The sequence below is a fragment of the Leptinotarsa decemlineata genome, unplaced genomic scaffold (genome assembly GCF_025532065.1).
Source record: "Leptinotarsa decemlineata unplaced genomic scaffold, Ldec_3_MD MMD2_P_RNA_scaffold_7, whole genome shotgun sequence".
NCBI lineage: Eukaryota > Metazoa > Arthropoda > Insecta > Coleoptera > Chrysomelidae > Leptinotarsa > Leptinotarsa decemlineata.
In genome coordinates this window covers 6108950-6130255 of record NW_027412534.1, presented here as the reverse complement: position 1 = coordinate 6130255, position 21306 = coordinate 6108950, and the positions used below count along the sequence as shown (strand labels likewise).

Genomic DNA, 21306 nt, shown 5'->3' with positions numbered 1-21306 from the left:
TCATTTAGGTACTAAACATGTATTTTCAGCACCGATGCTCATACCAGAATCTATAACTACACAACAACCCTGCAGTCCGTCACCCTGTGGACCCAATTCCCAATGTAAAGATTCCGGTGGATTTCCGTCTTGTACTTGTTTACCAGAATTCATAGGTAGTCCGCCAAATTGCAGGCCTGAGTGTACAATAAACCCAGATTGTCCTAGCAGTTTGGCGTGTATTCGACAAAAATGCATCGATCCTTGTCCAGGATCATGTGGAGTAAATGCTAACTGTTACGTATTGAATCATAATTCTATTTGTACGTGTCCAGTAGATTTTACAGGTGATCCTTTCACAAATTGTTATGCTGAACAAAAAGACATTGAACCAATTAAAAATTACGATCCCTGCTACCCATCTCCTTGTGGCCCGAATGCTCTTTGCGACAATGGTTTATGTACTTGTTTAAAGGAATATCATGGTGACCCATACAGAGGTTGTAGACCAGAATGTGTTTTGAATTATGACTGTCCAAAAAATAAAGCATGTTTGAAAAATCGTTGCTTGGATCCCTGTCACGGCACATGTGCAAGTACTGCAATCTGCCAAGTTATAAATCACATACCAATGTGCAGTTGCCCACCAGATACTACAGGAAATGCATTTATCACATGCAGGGTAATAAGAAGTACGTATTTATTCAAATAGCCTAGAACAGAAATTAATATTGCACTATTTTAGCCCCACCAGAACAAAATCCTTGCAACCCATCACCTTGTGGTCCAAATAGTCAGTGCAGAGAAATAAATGGTCAGGCAGTGTGTTCATGTGTATCCAGTTATATAGGCAGCCCCCCAACTTGTAGGCCTGAATGTGTAATTAGTTCTGAGTGTTCTTTGCTACAAGCTTGCGTCAACCAAAAATGCATCAATCCTTGTCCTGGAACGTGCGGCATAAATGCAAAATGCCAAGTTATAAATCACAATCCCATATGTTCTTGTCCTTCCAGTTTTATAGGTGACCCATTCACCAGATGTATACCAAAACGTAAGAATGAAAGCAACAGTCCATTAGAAAAGCTTAACAATTTCATTTCAGCCCTAGAGGAGCCTATAATAGTTTCCAAAAATCCATGTCTGCCATCCCCGTGTGGACCAAACTCCATTTGTAGGCAAAGTGGTGATTCGCCATCATGTTCTTGTTTGCCAGAATATGTTGGTGCTCCTCCCAATTGCCGACCAGAATGTGTGACAAATAGTGAATGCTCATTTGAATTAGCATGTATCAACAGAAAATGTGCCAATCCTTGTCTCGGAGTTTGTGGGCAGAACACAGATTGTAAAGTTATTAGCCACACCCCGAACTGCATATGTGTGACTGGTTATGAAGGAGATCCATTTATACAATGTTCAAAAATTGAACGCCCTGCAGTCGAAATATCGAGGAATCCGTGCAACCCCTCTCCTTGCGGGTCTAATGCGATTTGTAAAGATCGGAATGGAGTTGGAGCTTGTGTTTGTTTGCCAGATTATCTTGGAAACCCTTATGAAGGCTGCCGCCCAGAATGCATACTGAATTCGGATTGTCCATCAAGCAAAGCATGCATAAGAAATAAATGCATAGATCCTTGCCCTGGTACATGCGGCCAGAATACGAATTGTCAAGTAATCAACCATATTCCGGCTTGTACTTGTAATTCTGGATACAGTGGAGATCCATTCAGATATTGCAGTATCTCACCTGAACGTAAGATGTTCATTGAGAAATAAGTGATTTTATATAAATAATGAATATCATTTCAGCTCCCAGGGAAGTCATTCAAAATTCATGTGAACCGTCTCCATGTGGACCAAATAGTCAATGTCGCATTGTCAATGATCAAACAGTCTGCTCATGTTTACCCAATTATACCGGTACTCCTCCGGATTGTAGGCCAGAATGCACAGTCAGTTCCGAATGTGCACAAAATAAGGCGTGTGTTAATCAAAAATGTATTGATCCTTGTTCAGGAACCTGTGGTTTGAAATCTGAATGCAGAGTAATAAATCATAGCCCTATTTGTAGCTGTCTTGGTGGTTTCACAGGAAACCCATTTACCAGGTGCCTTCCCATAATAGGTAAGATCAAATATTCCTTATCAAATGTTTTTCTACGATGTATATTCCCCATAGTTCATGAGCAAGAAATCGTTCCCATAGTAACTGATCCTTGTGTACCATCGCCTTGTGGTCCGTACAGTTTATGTAGAGATTTCATGGGATCACCATCTTGTTCGTGTGCAGATAACTATATTGGAAGTCCACCAAATTGTAGACCTGAATGTACAATCAATGCCGATTGCGCTAGTAACTTGGCATGTATTCGAGAAAAATGTCGGGATCCTTGCCCAGGTTCGTGTGGAACCGAAGCGCAATGTAATGTTGTTTCTCATACGCCAATGTGTACTTGCCCAGAAGGATTCACTGGAGATCCTTTCAACTATTGTCTAGTGATGCCACAAGAAACTGAACCAGTAATAAACGATCCATGCAATCCGAGCCCATGTGGTCCAAATAGCCTCTGTAAAGAAGGAACTTGTAGCTGTTTGCCAGAATATAATGGCGATCCTTATAGAGGATGTAGACCTGAATGTGTTTTGAACAGTGATTGTTCCAAAAATATGGCATGTATGAGAAATAAATGTGTGGATCCTTGTCCAGGAACCTGTGGATTGAATGCTGTGTGTACTACTTTCAATCATATTCCTATGTGCACGTGTCTGGAAGGTTACAAAGGAAATGCTTTCGTTATGTGTAAACCTATTCCAGGTAAATTAAGGTTGAGACATTTTATCTAGGTATGTAATTAATTTTATGCATTTCAGACGATTTACCTAAAAATCCATGCAATCCAAGTCCTTGCGGACCGAATAGTCAATGTAAAGAAATGAATGGTCAAGCTGTTTGTTCTTGTGTATTGGGTTATATTGGTAGTCCTCCTACCTGTAGACCTGAATGTATTACAAATATGGAATGTCGTCTCGATCAGGCATGTGTAAATCAAAAATGTATTGATCCCTGTCCAGGAACTTGTGGTTTGAATGCCAAGTGCCAAGTAGTCAATCATAATCCAATATGCTCGTGTCCAATCAAATATACCGGAGATCCATTTACAAGATGTTTAGAAATACGTAAGCATGAAAATGTTTAATCGAAAGTATGATTAAATATGGAACTTTTTATTCAGATGCGGAGCCAGTGAGTGACGTTCCCATTAATCCATGTCAACCTTCTCCTTGTGGCCCAAATGCGGAATGTAGAGTAACTGGAGATTCTCCATCTTGCTCTTGTCTGGCAGATTTCATTGGGACACCACCAAATTGCCGTCCAGAGTGCATTAGTAATACTGAATGTTCCATGCATTTGGCATGTATCAACAAAAGGTGTAAGGATCCTTGTCCAGGTATTTGTGGTTTAAATGCAGAATGTCGAGTAGTTAGCCACACACCAAATTGTGTCTGTTCGCCTGGATACTTTGGAGATCCATTCAGTCAGTGCAATAGTCAAGATCCCGTGAGAGAAGTTTTGAATCCCTGTCAACCTTCACCTTGTGGAGTGAACGCAGTGTGTAAAGAGAAAAATTTTGCGGGATCATGCGTTTGTGCACCAGAATACATCGGCAACCCATATGAGGAATGTAGACCTGAATGTTCAATAAACTCAGATTGTCCTTCAAATAAAGCATGTGTGAGGAACAAATGTCAAGATCCTTGTCCAGGAGCGTGTTCACCAAACGCCAATTGTCAAGTTTTAAACCATTTACCTGCATGTACATGTATTATTGGATACACGGGAGACCCGTTTCGATATTGTTATTTAGTTGTTGAAAAACGTAAGAAACCATTATACTCTCCAAATTATTTATTGACATTTGATTTTTGTCGTAGCTGAAAATGAAAAATCTCAAAACCCATGTTTTCCATCACCATGTGGCCCAAACAGTCAATGTCGTGAAATTAACAGCCAAGCAGTTTGTTCGTGTCTCCCTAATTATATAGGTAGCCCACCAGGTTGCCGACCCGAATGTACAGTCAGCTCAGAATGTACAATGGAAACATCCTGCGTTAATCACAAATGTATTGACCCATGTCCAGGAGTCTGTGGAGTAAATACACATTGTCACGTTATCAAACATAGTCCCATTTGTAGCTGTCAAGACGGATACACCGGAGATCCGTTCACAAAATGTTTCCGTATACCTCGTAAGCCAGTAAATATTGACATTGATTTCCTGAATTTATAGAGTAAAATTTCAGCTCCACGACCAAAACCAATTATTGAGGCAACCTTGACTCCTTGCATTCCATCTCCATGTGGTCCTAATTCACAATGTAGAGAAATAGGAAACTCTCCTGCGTGTTCTTGTTTGCCAGAATTTCTTGGGAGTCCACCAAATTGCAGGCCAGAATGTAGTATCAGTTCTGATTGTACAAGTAATCTGGCATGTATTCGTAATAAATGCACAGATCCATGTCCAGGCTCTTGTGGAGCAGGAGCTCAATGTACAGTTTTCAGCCATACTCCAATTTGTTCCTGTCCTGATGGATATACTGGTGATCCATTCAGTTTCTGTCAGTTGAAACCTCCAACAGGTACTAATGTTTTTATTTCGATGAATATTCAAAATAATCTATCCGATCTTCTTTTAGCTGTAGAGCCTGAAGAAACTGATCCTTGCACGCCTTCACCTTGCGGTGTAAATGCAAAATGTGAAAATGGAATATGCTCATGTTTAAATGAATATCAAGGCGATCCTTATCGGGGTTGCAGACCAGAATGTGTACTGAGTTCCGATTGTTCCAGAGATAAATCTTGTATTAATAATAAATGCAAAGATCCATGTCCTGGTATATGTGGTCAGAATGCGGTATGCAACGTCATCAATCACATTCCGATGTGTTCCTGCCTTGAAAAATATGAAGGCAATGCTTTCTTGGGTTGTTTACCAATTAGAGGTGATTATATTTCTTCATCGTTAACTTGAAACATTATATTGACAGATATTTCCCTCTTAGTCGAAATGAAGGACAATCCATGCCATCCATCACCGTGTGGTCCCAATAGCCGATGTAGAGAAATAAATGGTCAGGCCGTTTGTTCATGTGTACCAGGATATATTGGAAGTCCTCCAATATGCAGGCCCGAGTGTGTAACTAGTCAGGAGTGTTCTCTAAGTCAGTCTTGTTTGAATCAAAAGTGTATAGATCCATGTACAGGAACGTGTGGTATTCATGCCAATTGTCAAGTGGTAAATCATAATCCCATATGTTCCTGCCCGGAACGATTTTCAGGGGATCCTTTTATCAGATGTTCACCATTCCGTAAGCATATATATATTTTTGAAGAGTCACAAATACAACTGCATTGTCTTTTTTTAGAAGAACCAGTTATTCAGGAAAATCCCTGCCAACCTTCACCTTGCGGTGCAAACGCTCAATGTAAACCCATAGGAGATAGTCCATCTTGTTCGTGTCTTCCTAATTTCGTAGGGTCGCCACCTCATTGTAGACCGGAATGCGTCAGTAATAATGAATGTGCTAATAATCTAGCCTGTATCAATCTGAAATGTACAGATCCTTGTCCTGGAATTTGCGGGAAAAACGCAGAATGTAGAGTCATAAGTCATACTCCAAATTGTTTCTGTATTTTGGATTATCAAGGTGATCCATTCAGGGAATGTTATTCACGACCAAGTAAGATACTCGAACATTGCATATTTTTAATTTATCAATATCTATGAATAATAACGTTATTTCAGCTCAAATGGTTCAAGAGCACATATCTCCTTGTTCGCCGTCACCTTGTGGCGCAAATGCCCAATGTAAAGAACAAGCTGGTGCTGGATCTTGTACATGTTTCACAGACTATATTGGAAATCCATATGAAGGTTGTAGACCTGAGTGCGTGCTCAACTCAGATTGTTCCTATAATCAGGCTTGCATCAAAAATAAATGTCAAGATCCCTGTCCTGGAACTTGTGGTCAGAATGCAAATTGCCAAGTCGTTAACCATTTACCGTCATGCACATGCATTGCCGGTTACACTGGTGATCCTTTCAAATACTGCAATTTACTCTCTCAACAACGTAAGTTCTTTTCCTTATCAATCGTGAGCATAAGATATATAAAATGTGTTAACTCTTGTAGCCATACGAGATGAAATCACTTCAGTTCCTTGTCAGCCAAGTCCTTGTGGACCAAACAGCAAATGTCGTGAAATAAACGGTCAATCAGTATGCTCGTGCCTACCAAATTATATAGGCAGTCCACCAGGATGTAGGCCAGAGTGTACAGTCAGTGCTGAATGTCCTCAAACAAAGGCATGTGTGAATCAAAAATGTAAGGATCCTTGTCCAGGAACATGTGGTGTGAATGCTAACTGTCAAGTAATAAACCACAGTCCAATTTGCAGTTGTAAATCGGTATTTACAGGGGATCCATTCACGAGATGCTACCTAATGCCTAGTAAGTTTTTGATAGTTATCGACAAGCATTACCTTCATTGAATTTTTATTACAGTACCTCTGCCTTCCGTTACGATAGTCCCAACAAATCCCTGTGTTCCTTCGCCGTGTGGTCCAAATAGTCAATGTAGAGATATTGGTGGAATACCATCGTGTTCGTGTTTGCCAAATTATTCTGGAAGTCCACCAAATTGTAGACCAGAATGTTCTATAAATAGCGAATGTTCCAGTAATTTGGCTTGCATAAGAGAAAAATGCAGAGATCCTTGTCCTGGTTCATGCGGATCAAGTGCTTTATGTACAGTTATCAATCACACTCCAGTTTGTTCTTGTCCAGAAGAATATACTGGAGATCCATTTACATACTGTCAGCCGAAACCACAAGAAACGGAACCTATAAATGAAGATCCATGCAATCCGTCACCTTGTGGTCCAAACACCGAATGTGACAATGGAATATGTACTTGTTTAGAAGAATACTATGGAGATCCCTACAGTGGTTGTAGACCGGAATGTCTACTGAATAATGACTGTTCACGAGACAAGGCGTGTCTGAAAAATAAATGCCAAAACCCATGCGCTGGCACCTGTGGCCAGAACGCAGAATGCAGTGTTATTAATCATATACCAATGTGTTCTTGTATAGAGGGCTACAGCGGAAATGCGTTCGTATCATGCAGAAAAATCGAACGTGAGTTTCATTGTTTCATCTTATTAAATGGCTTCTAACTTTTTCAATATTCAGATCCACCACCTCAAAACCCCTGTTCTCCATCTCCATGTGGACCGAATAGTCAGTGTAAAGGAATCAACGGCCAGGCAATTTGTTCTTGCGTACCTGGATTTATTGGTAGTCCTCCAACTTGTAGGCCAGAATGCATAACAAGTTCTGAATGCTCTCTCAACGAAGCATGTCTTAACCAAAAATGCATAAATCCTTGTCTTGGATCATGTGGTGTAGGAGCGCACTGTCAAGTGGTGAATCATAACCCTATATGTAGTTGTCCAATAAAATTTACTGGTGATCCATTTACTAGATGCCTGCTAATACGTAAGATAATTAGAACGTTTTTTTTTTCAATATAAACTTTTTTTATTTGTAGAAGAAGAACAACCTGTAATCGTAACAAATCCTTGTCAACCAACTCCTTGCGGTCCGAATTCTCAATGTAAAGAAATTAATGGCTCTCCATCATGTTCCTGTCTACCAGAAACTATAGGATCTCCTCCCAATTGTAGGCCAGAATGTATTAGCAACGGCGAGTGTGCCAACCACTTAGCATGTATTAACCAGAAGTGCAAAGATCCTTGTCTAAATACTTGTGGGCTCAACTCTGAATGTAGAGTAATTAGTCATACACCAAATTGTATATGTTTAATAGGATTTGTTGGGGATCCATTTAGTCACTGTATGCCGGAGACACCCCTTAAAAATGAAATATTATCTCCTTGTTCTCCATCCCCTTGTGGATCAAACGCACAATGTAGAGAACAAAATGGCGCTGGTGCTTGTATATGCTTACCAGATTACTTAGGTAACCCTTACGAAGGTTGCCGGCCGGAATGTGTTCTGAACACAGATTGTTCGTACGATAAGGCCTGCGTTAACCACAAATGTATAGACCCCTGTCCTGGGACCTGCGGAATGAATGCCCTCTGCCAAGTAGTAAATCACATACCGTCTTGTACATGCATGACTGAATACACTGGAAACCCGTTTAAATACTGTACTTTCATTAAACGTAAGATATTTTTATTGCTTAAAGGTAGTAGGTATACATAATATTAAATAAATTTTTTAGCAACTCTTGCAGAAGAACCATATAACGTATGTCAACCATCTCCCTGTGGGGCAAACAGTCAATGTAGGGAGATAAATAATCAAGCTGTATGTTCTTGTTTGCCAAACTATATTGGAATACCACCAGGTTGTAAACCAGAATGCGTCATTAATAGTGAATGTACTCCTAACAAAGCTTGTGTTAATCAGAAATGTATTGATCCATGTCCTGGGACTTGTGGAAAAAACACAAACTGTAGAGTGATTAACCACAGTCCTATATGTTCCTGTCAGCCAGGAAAAACAGGAAATCCATTCACTAGATGTACTTCAATACCACGTAAGATCTAAGTAGGAGTATAACGCAGTTTATATAGTTTCTATTTCTACAGCACTGGAACCGTCATACAAACCAACTGTTTTTCATCCATGCCAACCTTCTCCTTGTGGACCAAATAGTGAATGTCGAGAGGTGAATGGTTTGCCATCTTGCTCCTGTGCTTCAACATTCAAAGGACACCCTCCTAATTGCCGACCCGAATGTTCTATCAATTCAGAATGTCTCAGCAATTTAGCGTGCATAGAAGAAAAATGTAGAAATCCTTGCATAGGTGCATGTGGTGTAAATGGCAAATGCAGTGTTTTTAATCATACTCCAATGTGTACTTGTCCGGAAGGGTATACTGGAGATCCCTTCAGTTCTTGCTATTTTAAACCTATTGATCGTATGTACCCAAACATTAAGGCTTCATTTTTTAAACTAACAAATTATTGTCTTGATTATCATACAGGATGCTACATTTTTTAAACTTTCTAGTCAAGAAGAACTGATATAAAATTCTTCAATTTTTGAAGATCCTATTTACAGATACTTAGTGACAAAGACATTTATGAAAAAGAAGACCCTTTATCACTTTTCATTAAAAAGTGAATGAGTGAAATGCTTATCTACAGTAGGAGATTGATAGATGATAGATTTATTTCTCCTGAATTTTTTAAGTTCCCTAATATCGAATGCTACGAGCTGTCAGGAAACAAATGCACATTTTCAAAACCTAAAGAAACGGTATATATTTCTAGTGTAACTTGTTTACTCTCAGATGATAACCAGTATGACAGTGGCTAAACCTCGGATATTTGATCCTAAGAGGGATAGTCAGTCGATAATCTGTTAAGTCAGTAGATGACCAGTGTATCAGCTAGCATACACTCTTAAAGCCTGAGATGTGCTGGATGAAATTTCGAGTTTGGCAGTTGATGGATAACTTGTAATGCTTTTAGCAAATGTGTCGTTTTAGTTTCTTAAATACCAATGTGTGTTCATCATCCTCTGACTAGATGGTGACAGATGTTTCAACAGCTGACACATCAAATAATTCTCTAAAAATCAGTAAGTCTTGGCTTTTGAGAATGGTAAGACTACCGCCTCACCCAAGTCTCTATGAAACTTCTTAGGATTGATCAGAGAGGAAAGCAACTAATTGGAGGTTATAACGATTTTCATATTAGTTTGTATTTCGATTTTTCACCTTTCATTCATGGACTATTATTGGCGTTCTCCGAGTAGACGGAGAACGTGTGTCAGATCTATTTACGTTCTCAAATATATGATTTTGTGAGATTTTAAAAGGCCTGTATCTTTTATGATGATGAAGATAACAATATTCAGATTCCTCAGTGAATGTTGGGATCACTAAATATACAACTCATTTCAATTCCTTTCAGAAACACTCGTAAAAGATGATCCTTGTAATCCATTCCCATGTGGGTCAAATGCACAATGTGACGATGGCATTTGTACATGTTTACATGAATATCATGGAGATCCTTACGCAGGATGTAGGCCTGAATGTGTTTTAAGCAATGAATGTCCAAGAGAGAAGGCTTGTGTAAAAAATAAATGCATTGATCCTTGTCAAGGAATATGTGGTCAAAATGCCCAATGCAATATATTCAACCACATTCCAATGTGTTCTTGTCCCTTGGGTTACACAGGAAGTGCATTCGTTCAATGCTCAAAAATTCAAGGTATTTTTGAATTATTCTGTTTTTGTTCAGACATAAAACTTCATATTTCAGAACCGATTATGAGAAATCCCTGTAGCCCAACCCCGTGTGGACCTAATAGCCAATGCAAGGAAGTAAATCAACAAGCAGTATGCTCATGTTTATTGGGTTATATCGGTAGTCCACCAACTTGTAGACCAGAATGTGTTTCTAGTTCAGAATGCCCCCTTAATGAAGCATGTGTCAATCAGAAATGTATAGATCCTTGTCCAGGTACATGTGGAATAAATGCAAAATGTCAAACAGTGAATCATAATCCTATATGTAGTTGCCCGGTTAGATTCTCCGGTGACCCATTCTCGAGATGTTATGTTTTCGGTAAGATCATACTCAATTATTTTGAAAATAATCTGTAATGAAAATTTCTATTCAAGAACCTGTTGAAGATTCATCTGATCCATGTCAGCCGTCACCTTGTGGCCCAAATGCACAATGCAGAGTAACAAACGGGTCTCCTTCCTGCACTTGTCTAGAAGGATTCGTTGGATTTTCACCTAATTGTAGACCAGAATGTGTCAGTAATAGTGAATGTGCTAGTCAATTAGCTTGCATTAACCAAAAATGTAGGGATCCCTGTCCTGGAACTTGTGGCCAGAATGCAAATTGTAAAGTTGTTAGTCATACGCCAATTTGCGTTTGCACAGTGGGTTTTACCGGTGATCCTTTCCTCATTTGTAATGTGATACAAATCCTACGGCCAGTCGAGAATGTATCTCCTTGCATTCCATCACCCTGCGGTGCTAACGCACAATGTAAAGTAAAACTTGGAGCAGGAGCTTGTATATGTCTGCCAGATTACATCGGAAATCCGTATGAAGGCTGTAGACCAGAATGTATTTTGAATTCAGACTGCCCTTCAAACAAAGCTTGTGTAAGAAGTAAGTGTACGGATCCTTGCCCTGGCACTTGTGGCCACGGAGCAAGTTGTCAAGTTATCAATCACTTGCCGTCGTGTACCTGTCTGGAAGGGTTAACAGGAGATCCATTTACCCATTGTACTTTGCCAATTCAAGAAAAACGTAAGAAAGTTTTGAATTTTGAAAAACTTTTTTGAATAAAGTAAATTCTATTTTAGCATTGGAGGATGAGGTTTCTAGTAACCCGTGTCACCATTCACCTTGTGGCCCAAATAGCCAGTGTCGCGAAATTAATCAGCAGGCAGTGTGCTCGTGCCTACCAAATTACGTTGGAAGCCCTCCTGGGTGTAGGCCAGAGTGTACAGTCAGTTCAGAGTGTTCTCGAAACCAAGCTTGTCTTAACAAGAAATGTACAGACCCTTGTCCTGGAACATGTGGTCAAAATACAGAATGCCAAGTAATAAATCATAGTCCAATTTGCAGCTGTCGAGAAAATTACAGTGGAGATCCATTTACTAGATGTTTCCACATACCAAGTAAAGTATACATGTTTGGCTATTTTTTCCTTAATCTCCCTTATTTTGCTATTTTAGCACCGCCACCAACACAACCCATCGAGTTAGTAAGAGATCCTTGTTTTCCATCACCATGCGGCCCAAATTCGCAATGTATTAACCTAGGTGGTTCTCATTTTTGTTCTTGTTTACAAAATTTTGTCGGCAGCCCTCCAAATTGCCGGCCAGAATGTTCCATCAATTCTGAATGTCCCAGTAATTTGGCATGTATCATAAATAAATGTAAAGATCCATGTACTGGATCTTGTGGTTCATTTTCATCTTGTACTGTGACTAATCATATACCAATTTGTACTTGCATTGAAGGATATACTGGAGATCCGTTCACATACTGTCAACCAAAGCCACCTATATGTAAGTTAGAAAAATTCACCGAAAACTCGAAATGGTTAAAAATGATATGATATTTCAGCAACAATTCAGGCAGATATAGATCCATGCAGCAGGTCACCTTGCGGATTCAATGCACATTGTGAAGAAGGTGTATGCACATGTCTGCCAGATTATCAGGGAGATCCTTATAGAGGCTGTAGACCAGAATGTGTCCTCAATAATGATTGTCCCAAAATCAAAGCATGTGTGAGGAATAAGTGTATTGATCCTTGTCCTGGAACTTGTGGACAAAATGCTGAATGTTCAGTACTCAATCATATTCCTATGTGTACATGCCTTCCAGGATATATAGGAAATGCATTCATATTATGTAATCGGGTAGTATCTGAAATTATTAATGTTTGCAATCCATCACCATGTGGTCCAAACAGCCAGTGTAGAGAAATAAATAGTCAAGCAGTATGCTCCTGTGTAGTAGGGTTCATCGGAAGTCCACCATCTTGTAGACCCGAATGTATTACCAGTTCTGAATGTTCAATAGATCGGGCATGTGTTAATCAGAAATGTGAAAACCCATGTTTGGGTACTTGTGGCTTGGGAGCTCAATGCCAAGTTGTGAATCATAACCCTATATGCAGCTGTCCTGTAAGATACTCTGGAGATCCATTCATAAGATGCTATCCAAGGCGTAAGATTCCACCCCATTCAATAAAACTTTCACTTCACCTTTCCATTATTTTAGCATTACAAGACCCAGTCGTGGTAGACCCTTGCAATCCATCACCATGCGGCCCAAATTCACAATGTAAAGAAGTAAACGATTCACCATCATGTTCTTGTTTAGAGCAATTCATTGGCTCTCCTCCGAATTGTCGGCCAGAGTGTGTTAGTAATAGCGAATGCTCAAATAATCTGGCTTGCATCAATCAGAAATGTAAAGACCCGTGTCCAGGAGTCTGTGGTCAAAATGCAGAATGCAAAGTTGTCAGTCATACACCCAACTGCATTTGTTTGTTCAATTATATTGGTAACCCATTCGTTGAGTGCCAGCCGAGACCAAGTAAGAATAATAAAAATTCACTTAGTAGACCCCATCAAATCTCTTCTTCTAAATTTAATATATATGATTTTAGTTCCCCCTGTTCCGGAGATCACGAGACCTTGTTCACCTTCTCCTTGTGGTCCCAATGCCCAGTGTAGGGAACAAAATAATGCAGGAGCCTGTACGTGTCTACCCGACTTCATTGGAAATCCTTATGAGGGATGTAGACCTGAATGTAGTGTTAATTCAGATTGTATTTCAAGCAAGGCTTGTATAAGAAATAAATGTAGGGATCCTTGTCCCGAATCTGCGCACAAAATGCCGATTGTCATGTATTGAATCATCTTCCAATATGTACTTGTGATGATGGATATACAGGAGACCCATTTACGTATTGTAATTTATTAGTTCATGACCGTAAGTAGATATAGGTCATACCATACAAACCATAATGCAAGTTTCGTTCAATTTTAGCGATTAAAAACAACACGATATACAATCCCTGTCAAACATCGCCTTGTGGTCCATACAGTCTTTGCAAAGAAGTGAATAATCAGGCTGTTTGTACATGTTTACCTAATTACAGCGGAAGTCCACCGGATTGTAGACCAGAATGTATTATCAGCGGAGAATGTCCCCAAAATAAAGCTTGTGTTAATCAAAAATGTATCGATCCATGTGTCGGATCTTGTGGTTCTAACGCTGATTGTAAAGTAATCAATCATAGTCCGATTTGTAGCTGTAGATATGAATTCACAGGAGATCCATTTTCTAGATGCTATTCTCTACCACGTAAGAAATACATAGTATATTCATCACATCGATATCCTCATATTAATCGTTATTTTTCAGCCCCACAAGCTATTCAAAACCAAAACCCCTATGAAAATTCATGTGTGCCATCACCTTGTGGACCGAATAGTCAATGTAGGGAAATAGGGATGACCCCATCATGCTCATGTTTACCAAATTATTTCGGAAGCCCACCTAATTGTAGACCTGAATGTATAGTCAATTCGGATTGCCCCAGTAACCTAGCGTGCATTCGAGAAAATTGTAAAGATCCTTGCCCTGGTTCTTGTGGCTCGGCTGCTTTTTGTAGCGTTATTAATCATATACCAATTTGTTCCTGTCCTGAGGGATATACTGGTGACCCGTTCAGTTTTTGTCAACCCAAACCTCCAACACGTATGCATAATTTCTCTAGAAGAAATAATTTGATTTTAATACAATAATATTTTAGTGGAAGAACCGTTAGAAAGTGATCCCTGCAACCCGTCGCCGTGTGGAGCAAACACCCGATGTGATGAAGGCATTTGCACGTGTTTACCAGAATATCATGGTGATCCTCTTAGGGGATGTAGACCAGAGTGTGTTTTGAATAATGATTGTCCTAGAGACAAAACTTGTCTCAGGAATAAATGCGTTAATCCCTGCATAAATACATGTGGACAGAATGCAGAATGTTCTGTCAGTAACCATATAGCTATATGTTCTTGCCTTCCAGGTTTTCAAGGCAATGCGTTCGTACATTGTTCAAAATTACCAGGTAAAAATCAAATATGCTTTGATCCACATATAACATTTAACCAATTATTCAGTTTTATATCGCAAGTTTTTATGTTTGAAAAGATAGAAAAAGATCTATCAATTTGGTAATGAATTTCATACATGATACAGCAAATTCAGATATCCTTCCCATAAATTTTGAGTACAAGGTGACAATTTTCAGCTTCTATTGTGACGAACCCATGTATTCCCTCACCTTGTGGTCCGAACAGTCAGTGTAAACAAGTAAATGGACAAGCAGTGTGTTCTTGTGTACCAGGATTTATAGGAAGCCCTCCACTCTGTAGACCAGAATGTATTTCAAGTTCAGAATGCCGACTTAATGAGGCGTGTTTCAATCAGAAATGCATTAACCCTTGTGCTGGAACCTGTGGTATTGACGCTCTCTGTCAAGTAGTCAATCACAACCCGATTTGTAGTTGCCCATCTAGATTATCAGGTGACCCTTTCTTCAGATGTTCCCTGATAAGTAAGTAGTCTTTACGTGAAATTTGCGGAATAGGGAAGTAAATAAGACAATTTATTTCACAGTACAACAACCAACAATATCAGATAACCCCTGTGAACCATCGCCATGTGGTTCTAACGCGGAGTGTAGAGTGATAGGAGATCAGCCATCCTGCTCTTGTCTTGACAGTTTTATTGGTTCACCGCCCAATTGTAGACCTGAATGTATCAGTAATAGTGAATGTGCTAGCCACCTTGCTTGCATCAATCAAAAATGTAAAGATCCATGTCCTGGCGTGTGTGGACAAAATGCGGAATGCCGTGCTATTAGTCATACACCCAACTGCGTTTGTATCTCAGGTTACATAGGAGATCCCTTTTCTCGTTGCTCTATACCACCATGTGAGTTTATATCCACCGTATATTAGCTGCACAATTATGAAAAAACTAATATTCAATGGCTTACGTAAACACTAATGAGATAGAAATAATCGATAACTTTTGAAACCTTTTCAGCTCCACCCCCTGAAAATATTTCACCCTGTACCCCATCACCGTGTGGAGCTAATGCTTTATGTAGAGAACAAAACAATGCAGGTTCGTGTATATGCTTACCAGAATATATTGGCAATCCTTATGAGGGATGCAGGCCTGAATGTATCCTCAATTCGGATTGTTCTTCTGATAAAGCATGTGTGAGAAATAAGTGTCAAGACCCTTGTCCAGGAACTTGTGGACAAAATGCAGTTTGCCAAGTTATTGGTCATCTACCTTCTTGTACGTGTATCTCGGGATATACTGGCGATCCATTCAGATATTGCGTTATGTCACCACCTGAAAGTAAGAAATCTTGAAATTATATTTTATGAAGCAAAATTCACAAGAAAATGTTTTTCCTTAGCAATATACAACGAAACACTACAATATCCATGCGAACCATCCCCTTGCGGCCCTAATAGTCAATGTAAAGAAGTTAATAAACAGGCAGTATGCTCTTGTTTGGCAAATTATATCGGTTCCCCACCAGCCTGTCGACCAGAATGTGTTGTGAGCTCGGAATGTGCAAGAAACAAAGCATGCATAAATCAAAAATGTTCAGATCCGTGTCCAGGGTCATGCGGTCTTAACTCTGAATGTGAAACTATAAACCATAGCCCAATTTGTATCTGCACCTCTGGATATACTGGTGATCCATTTGCGAGATGTTTTCCTATTCCACGTAAGTTTGTTAGAAATTCACGGTTTCATGTAATATGAAATAATTACAAAGCAAATCCAACTAATTTGATTTCTTTATCAGATTAATTCATGAGGAATTGCATTTTTGAAAATTGACTGGAACTGGCCAAAACTTGATGAAAATCCATATCAAAACTTAATAATGAGATTTATTTCGATGTTCACTACAAAAGGTTTATAAAATCGCGACATGTGTTTCGCTATACAAAAGTTTTCTCAACAGGATTTTATTAACTAATTTTAGATTGAAACATATTCTCAAAACGTTACTATGATCTATGTTTCGATCAGATAAATAATTCTAATCTAATTTGAACAACCTGAAAAGAGCAGAAACAATCATTACATCAACTCGTAGTAGAAGCAGGTAAATACAAGTGAAAATACTCTAGTAAAAATTATGTGAAAAACAAGTCAGTAATGAATGTTACATATTGATTTTTCTAGGACGACAAAAGATGATTGTCTGGTGAAAACAGGAGCTATTTAACTCAATTTGATCGTTCAATAGATATTGGCAATTTTTGTACTTCATTTCAATACTTTCCATAAGGTCAACTTTCAAACCATTCTTCTGATAATAAAGAGTTTTGAAATCATGAATGACTCATGTCCCTCTCTAAAGAGATGACTAGCATACTTTGAATTCATCGTTCCATTCTGGAAACTGTTTTTATGTTCTTCAATGCATGCTTCAAATGATCTTCAAGTTTGACCTATGTAAAACTTCGGACATGAACCACAAGACATTTCATACATTCCTGATCTATCTGACACCAAACTCCTAATAATAATAATAATAAATAGACTTCATGTGTCATCATACAAAAAGGTGTAAATAATAAATAATAAATAATATTTTAAATGAAGATAAGTTGACGGGAGTTCAGCATTAGTTGAAGATTCGCCATCGAAAGTAGTTTTAATAAATCTACAACTGGAAGGGTAATGTGTCGTTTACGATTTGCATTCTTTCTGAAGTTCTCGGAAAATGTCTTCAAACTTTTTCTCGAATCCTTCAAACTTTCTGTCGACTCCTTCAAACTTTTTGTCAACTGCGTCAAATTTTTTGTCGACTCCGTCAAACTTTTTGTCGACTCCTTCAAACTTTGTTTCCTGAAATACTTTTCCAAATTTTTCCTGAATATATTTCTGTACCTCCTCTTTACTCACTTGAGAAGATTTTAAATCTTCCAATAAATGAAGGTACATCTAATTGTCTTTTTTCTGTTTTACCTGAATACCTAGTAGTATTTCACGATCTTCATTTCAGCGTCATTGTTCTTCCTCTCTTTTGCCTTCATCTTCCTGTCTTCTGCGTACATCTTCCTTTCTTCTGCGATTTTTATTCTCCGTCAGGCCCGCTTGCAAAGCCTCGAACATTTTCTCAAGCTCTTCCATCTCGTCGTAATTGGCAATTGACACTTTTTGTTTTTACCATAAAACAGTAAATTTTTAGTCAATTGTCCCACTTCTGACACCAAATGTTACGTTTTTACCCGTTGGTTGGCCAATAATCAAACTTAACTTTATTTCACTTCATATACAACAAGCACTTCAACTATTTTATTTGAATGTCTATCGCTTTACTAGATCACTTCGCGTATCTCACTGTAACTTCCACTTGACTTTGTCGATATGCTCGCGGCTAGCGATTAAATATCGTAATCGAATGCCGTAGAAATTTTGCCGAAGTTCCGTCGAAATCGGTAGCATTATTCTCGCTGCTTCTAGAATGGCAGGGAACATTGTGCATTCGCGTTCTTTTAGCTACGTCACCTTTGGCTTATGTTTACCAGTGGCGACTGGCGTTATTTTCTTCCGATCATGATTTACAACACTATTGAATCTTGATGCAGGGAATATGATGAACTAAAGTGTCGAAAACCTTGCTGTAAACTAGGAGGACCAAACATGTGATTGTGTCTCCATCATACAACTTCAGTATATGATGTGTGAGGTGCATCACAAGGTTCTTCACTCTTTAAAAAACTATACAGTCAAGTCATGAAAGAAATTCACCCGATTCCAAGAGACGGGGGAAAAATTATAGAACGTTAACATATTTGAGCCAACCTGATTTGAAAATTTCTAATTTCCTTAAAAAAGTAAGGTGTAAATACATATAATTGCATATAAAAAACAAAGATAGAGATTGGTGTCAGATAGATCAGGAGTGTATGAATTATCTTTCATATCATTTTGGTCCATGTCCGAGGTTTTACATAAGTCAAACTGGAAGACTTTTCAAAGCACGTATAAAAAACATAGATACAGTTTCCAGAATGGAAAAATAAATTCAACATACTCACCCCCTTATAGTTAAATTATGAATTCAAAACTCTTAATTTCCAGAAGAAAGGTTGGAAACTTGACCTTCTGGAAAGTGTTGAAATTACCAGGTAAAAAAAATCCCAATATCTAATGAACGATCAAATTTATCGCCCTAGAATTATTAATATGTAATTTTCATTAATAAACTGTAGCCGTTTATTGTATTTGTTTTAAAATGTCCTTGAGTTTATTGTATTCGTTTGAAAATGTCCGTGTAGGACGAAACTGCAGTAACTTTGGTTACAAATACAGGTGGTATGAAAACATATGAAGTTTAATTCTCACTTTTAACAACATTTATTAATTTATTGACCTGCTTTTCACTAGTATGTATTTATATCAGTATTAAACTGCTTTACTTTCATTTTTAATGAAATTATTGTATCCGCTCTTTTCAGGTAGGTACTTGAAACTAGATTAGAATTAATTATCAGATCGGACCATAGATCCTATAGTAATGCTTTCAGAATATAATATGCTTCAATCTTAAACTACTTAATAAAATTCTGCTTCAGAAAGTTATTGTATAGCGAAACACGTGTTGCGATTTTCCAAACCTTCCACAGTAAAAATCGAAATAAGTTTTAGTGTATTATTGTTCATTTTATCTCATCGAAATTTCGGTTCTAAACTCTGTCCATTCACAAACAAAGTAATCCAAACAATGATAGATGCGTGATGAAAGCATGATCACCACGCACATTTGCATCTATTGGGTAAAATAAACAAGCCTCCTTACGCTGGCCAATCAGATCTAACTGCAATCGGCTGGCTGAATTCAGTCAGGTATATCGCTACAGGATCGGAGTGGTGAGTTACGTTTTAACGCCTGTGTTGTGTACGTATACAGTATTTTAAATTGTAATTTCAGTCGAGTACTGATACGGCTGAAAAAACTGGTAATTTGTGTCCCTACACTCCACCCAAAAAATGTTCGTGTACCAGCCGCGTATATTATGAAAAAATCGGTCGTTCCTTAGTGCGACTCTGTACAGTCAGCCTTGTCTAGGAGATCACGTGCACTATGCATGCTGTTTTGGAGCACTCTGTTGCTCAGATGGGCAGAGTTTAGTACAAGTTCATATAATTAAATAATATTCATTTTTCAACTATGCCAGTATATTTTTCCTATTTATCTTAGTGTATGAAGAGTCTCTGATTTAGCCCAAAACTTTTTCAGCGCCTCAATTCGACCCAGAAACACATATAATGGAAGATCCTTGCGTTCCATCTCCTTGTGGTTCGAATTCTCAATGTAGAGATATAGCAGGAACAGCATCATGTTCGTGTTTACCTAACTATTTTGGACAACCTCCAAACTGTAGACCAGAATGTATTATCAATTCAGATTGCACAAGTAATTTGGCTTGCATCAAGCAAAAATGTATGGACCCTTGTCCTGGTTCTTGTGGTTTTGGAGCAAGTTGTAGTGTCATCAATCATATACCAATATGTTCCTGTCCAGATGGTTATACAGGGGATCCTTTCATTTCTTGCTCACCAAAACCGATAGAAACTGAACCAATCTTAAATGATCCTTGCAACCCTTCTCCATGTGGTTCAAATGCTCAGTGTGATAACGGTATTTGCACCTGCCTTCTGGAATATCTGGGTGATCCATATCAAGGATGTAGACCTGAATGTGTTTTAAATAACGACTGTCCCAGAGATAAAGCCTGCACTAAGAATAAATGTAAAGATCCATGTCCTGGAGTATGCGGCCAGAACGCTGAGTGTGCCGTAATAAATCATATTCCTGTTTGTTCATGTATCACTGGATTTACCGGAAATGCATTTGTCTTGTGTAATCCCGTGGCAGGTAAATCAAATTGAGTCATAATTAAGCGGTAGTTGTTATCTTTCTATAATTTTAGTTCAAACACCCAAGAATCCGTGTAGTCCCTCACCATGTGGACCCAACAGTCGATGTAAAGAAACGAATGGTCAAGCAGTATGTTCTTGCGTTCCTGGATTTATAAGTAGTCCTCCAACTTGTAGGCCAGAATGTGTTACAAGCGAAGAATGTTCTCTTAACCAAGCATGCGTGAACCAGAAATGTATCGATCCCTGTCCCGGAACTTGTGGTCTCAGTGCTTTATGTCAAGTGGTTAATCATAACCCTATTTGTAGTTGCCAACCAATGCACAGTGGAGATCCATTCGTCAGATGTAGTCCAATAAGTAAAAGATAATATAGAAAAATGTTAATTTATTATTTTGAAAAATATCATTATTTCAGGAGAACAAGACATAGTATCTACCGATCCTTGCCATCCGTCACCATGTGGTCCAAATGCTCAATGTAAAGAAATTAATGGGTCTCCATTATGTTCTTGCTTACCTGAGTATATTGGTTCACCACCAAACTGTAGACCAGAATGTGTCAGTAATAGTGAATGTGTTAATCATTTAGCTTGCATAAACCGTAAATGTAAAGATCCCTGCCCAGGTGCATGCGGACAGAATGCAGAATGTAGAGTTGTCAGTCATACTCCCAACTGTGTTTGTTCGGCTGGTTATACTGGCGATCCATTTTCACTTTGTCACATACAAGGTATGTTCGTCAGAAAGTTCGCAAGT

At 38.6% G+C, this 21306-nt stretch overlaps 1 protein-coding gene and 1 long non-coding RNA gene across 2 annotated transcripts in view; one reads left to right on the top strand and one right to left on the bottom strand.

Moving 5' to 3' along the window:
• Positions 1-21306, top strand: part of dpy (fibrillin-like protein dumpy) — a 225421-nt gene that overhangs the window by 179609 nt on the left and 24506 nt on the right. Inside the window, 36 exon segments of the mRNA XM_074170270.1 lie at positions 30-671; positions 725-1030; positions 1082-1729; positions 1786-2790; positions 2847-3152; positions 3209-3853; positions 3909-4223; positions 4278-4976; positions 5037-5342; positions 5400-5714; positions 5780-6106; positions 6168-6485; positions 6540-7175; positions 7230-7535; positions 7588-8226; positions 8287-8604; positions 8657-8989; positions 9990-10292; positions 10344-10649; positions 10706-11350; positions 11407-11724; positions 11782-12117; positions 12176-12784; positions 12839-13156; positions 13230-13439; positions 13442-13555; positions 13613-13930; positions 13991-14326; positions 14382-14687; positions 14871-15176; positions 15239-15556; positions 15671-15994; positions 16056-16373; positions 19908-20546; positions 20602-20907; positions 20966-21280. Of these exon segments, the coding sequence (XP_074026371.1) occupies positions 30-671; positions 725-1030; positions 1082-1729; positions 1786-2790; positions 2847-3152; positions 3209-3853; positions 3909-4223; positions 4278-4976; positions 5037-5342; positions 5400-5714; positions 5780-6106; positions 6168-6485; positions 6540-7175; positions 7230-7535; positions 7588-8226; positions 8287-8604; positions 8657-8989; positions 9990-10292; positions 10344-10649; positions 10706-11350; positions 11407-11724; positions 11782-12117; positions 12176-12784; positions 12839-13156; positions 13230-13439; positions 13442-13555; positions 13613-13930; positions 13991-14326; positions 14382-14687; positions 14871-15176; positions 15239-15556; positions 15671-15994; positions 16056-16373; positions 19908-20546; positions 20602-20907; positions 20966-21280 (14709 nt within the window).
• The window catches only part of LOC141480349 (uncharacterized), a 34937-nt gene that overhangs the window by 2054 nt on the left and 11577 nt on the right, over positions 1-21306 (bottom strand). The window contains exon 2 of the long non-coding RNA XR_012464281.1: positions 15770-15988. This is a non-coding gene — a long non-coding RNA (uncharacterized lncRNA). The remainder of the gene's footprint in view (positions 1-15769; positions 15989-21306) is intronic.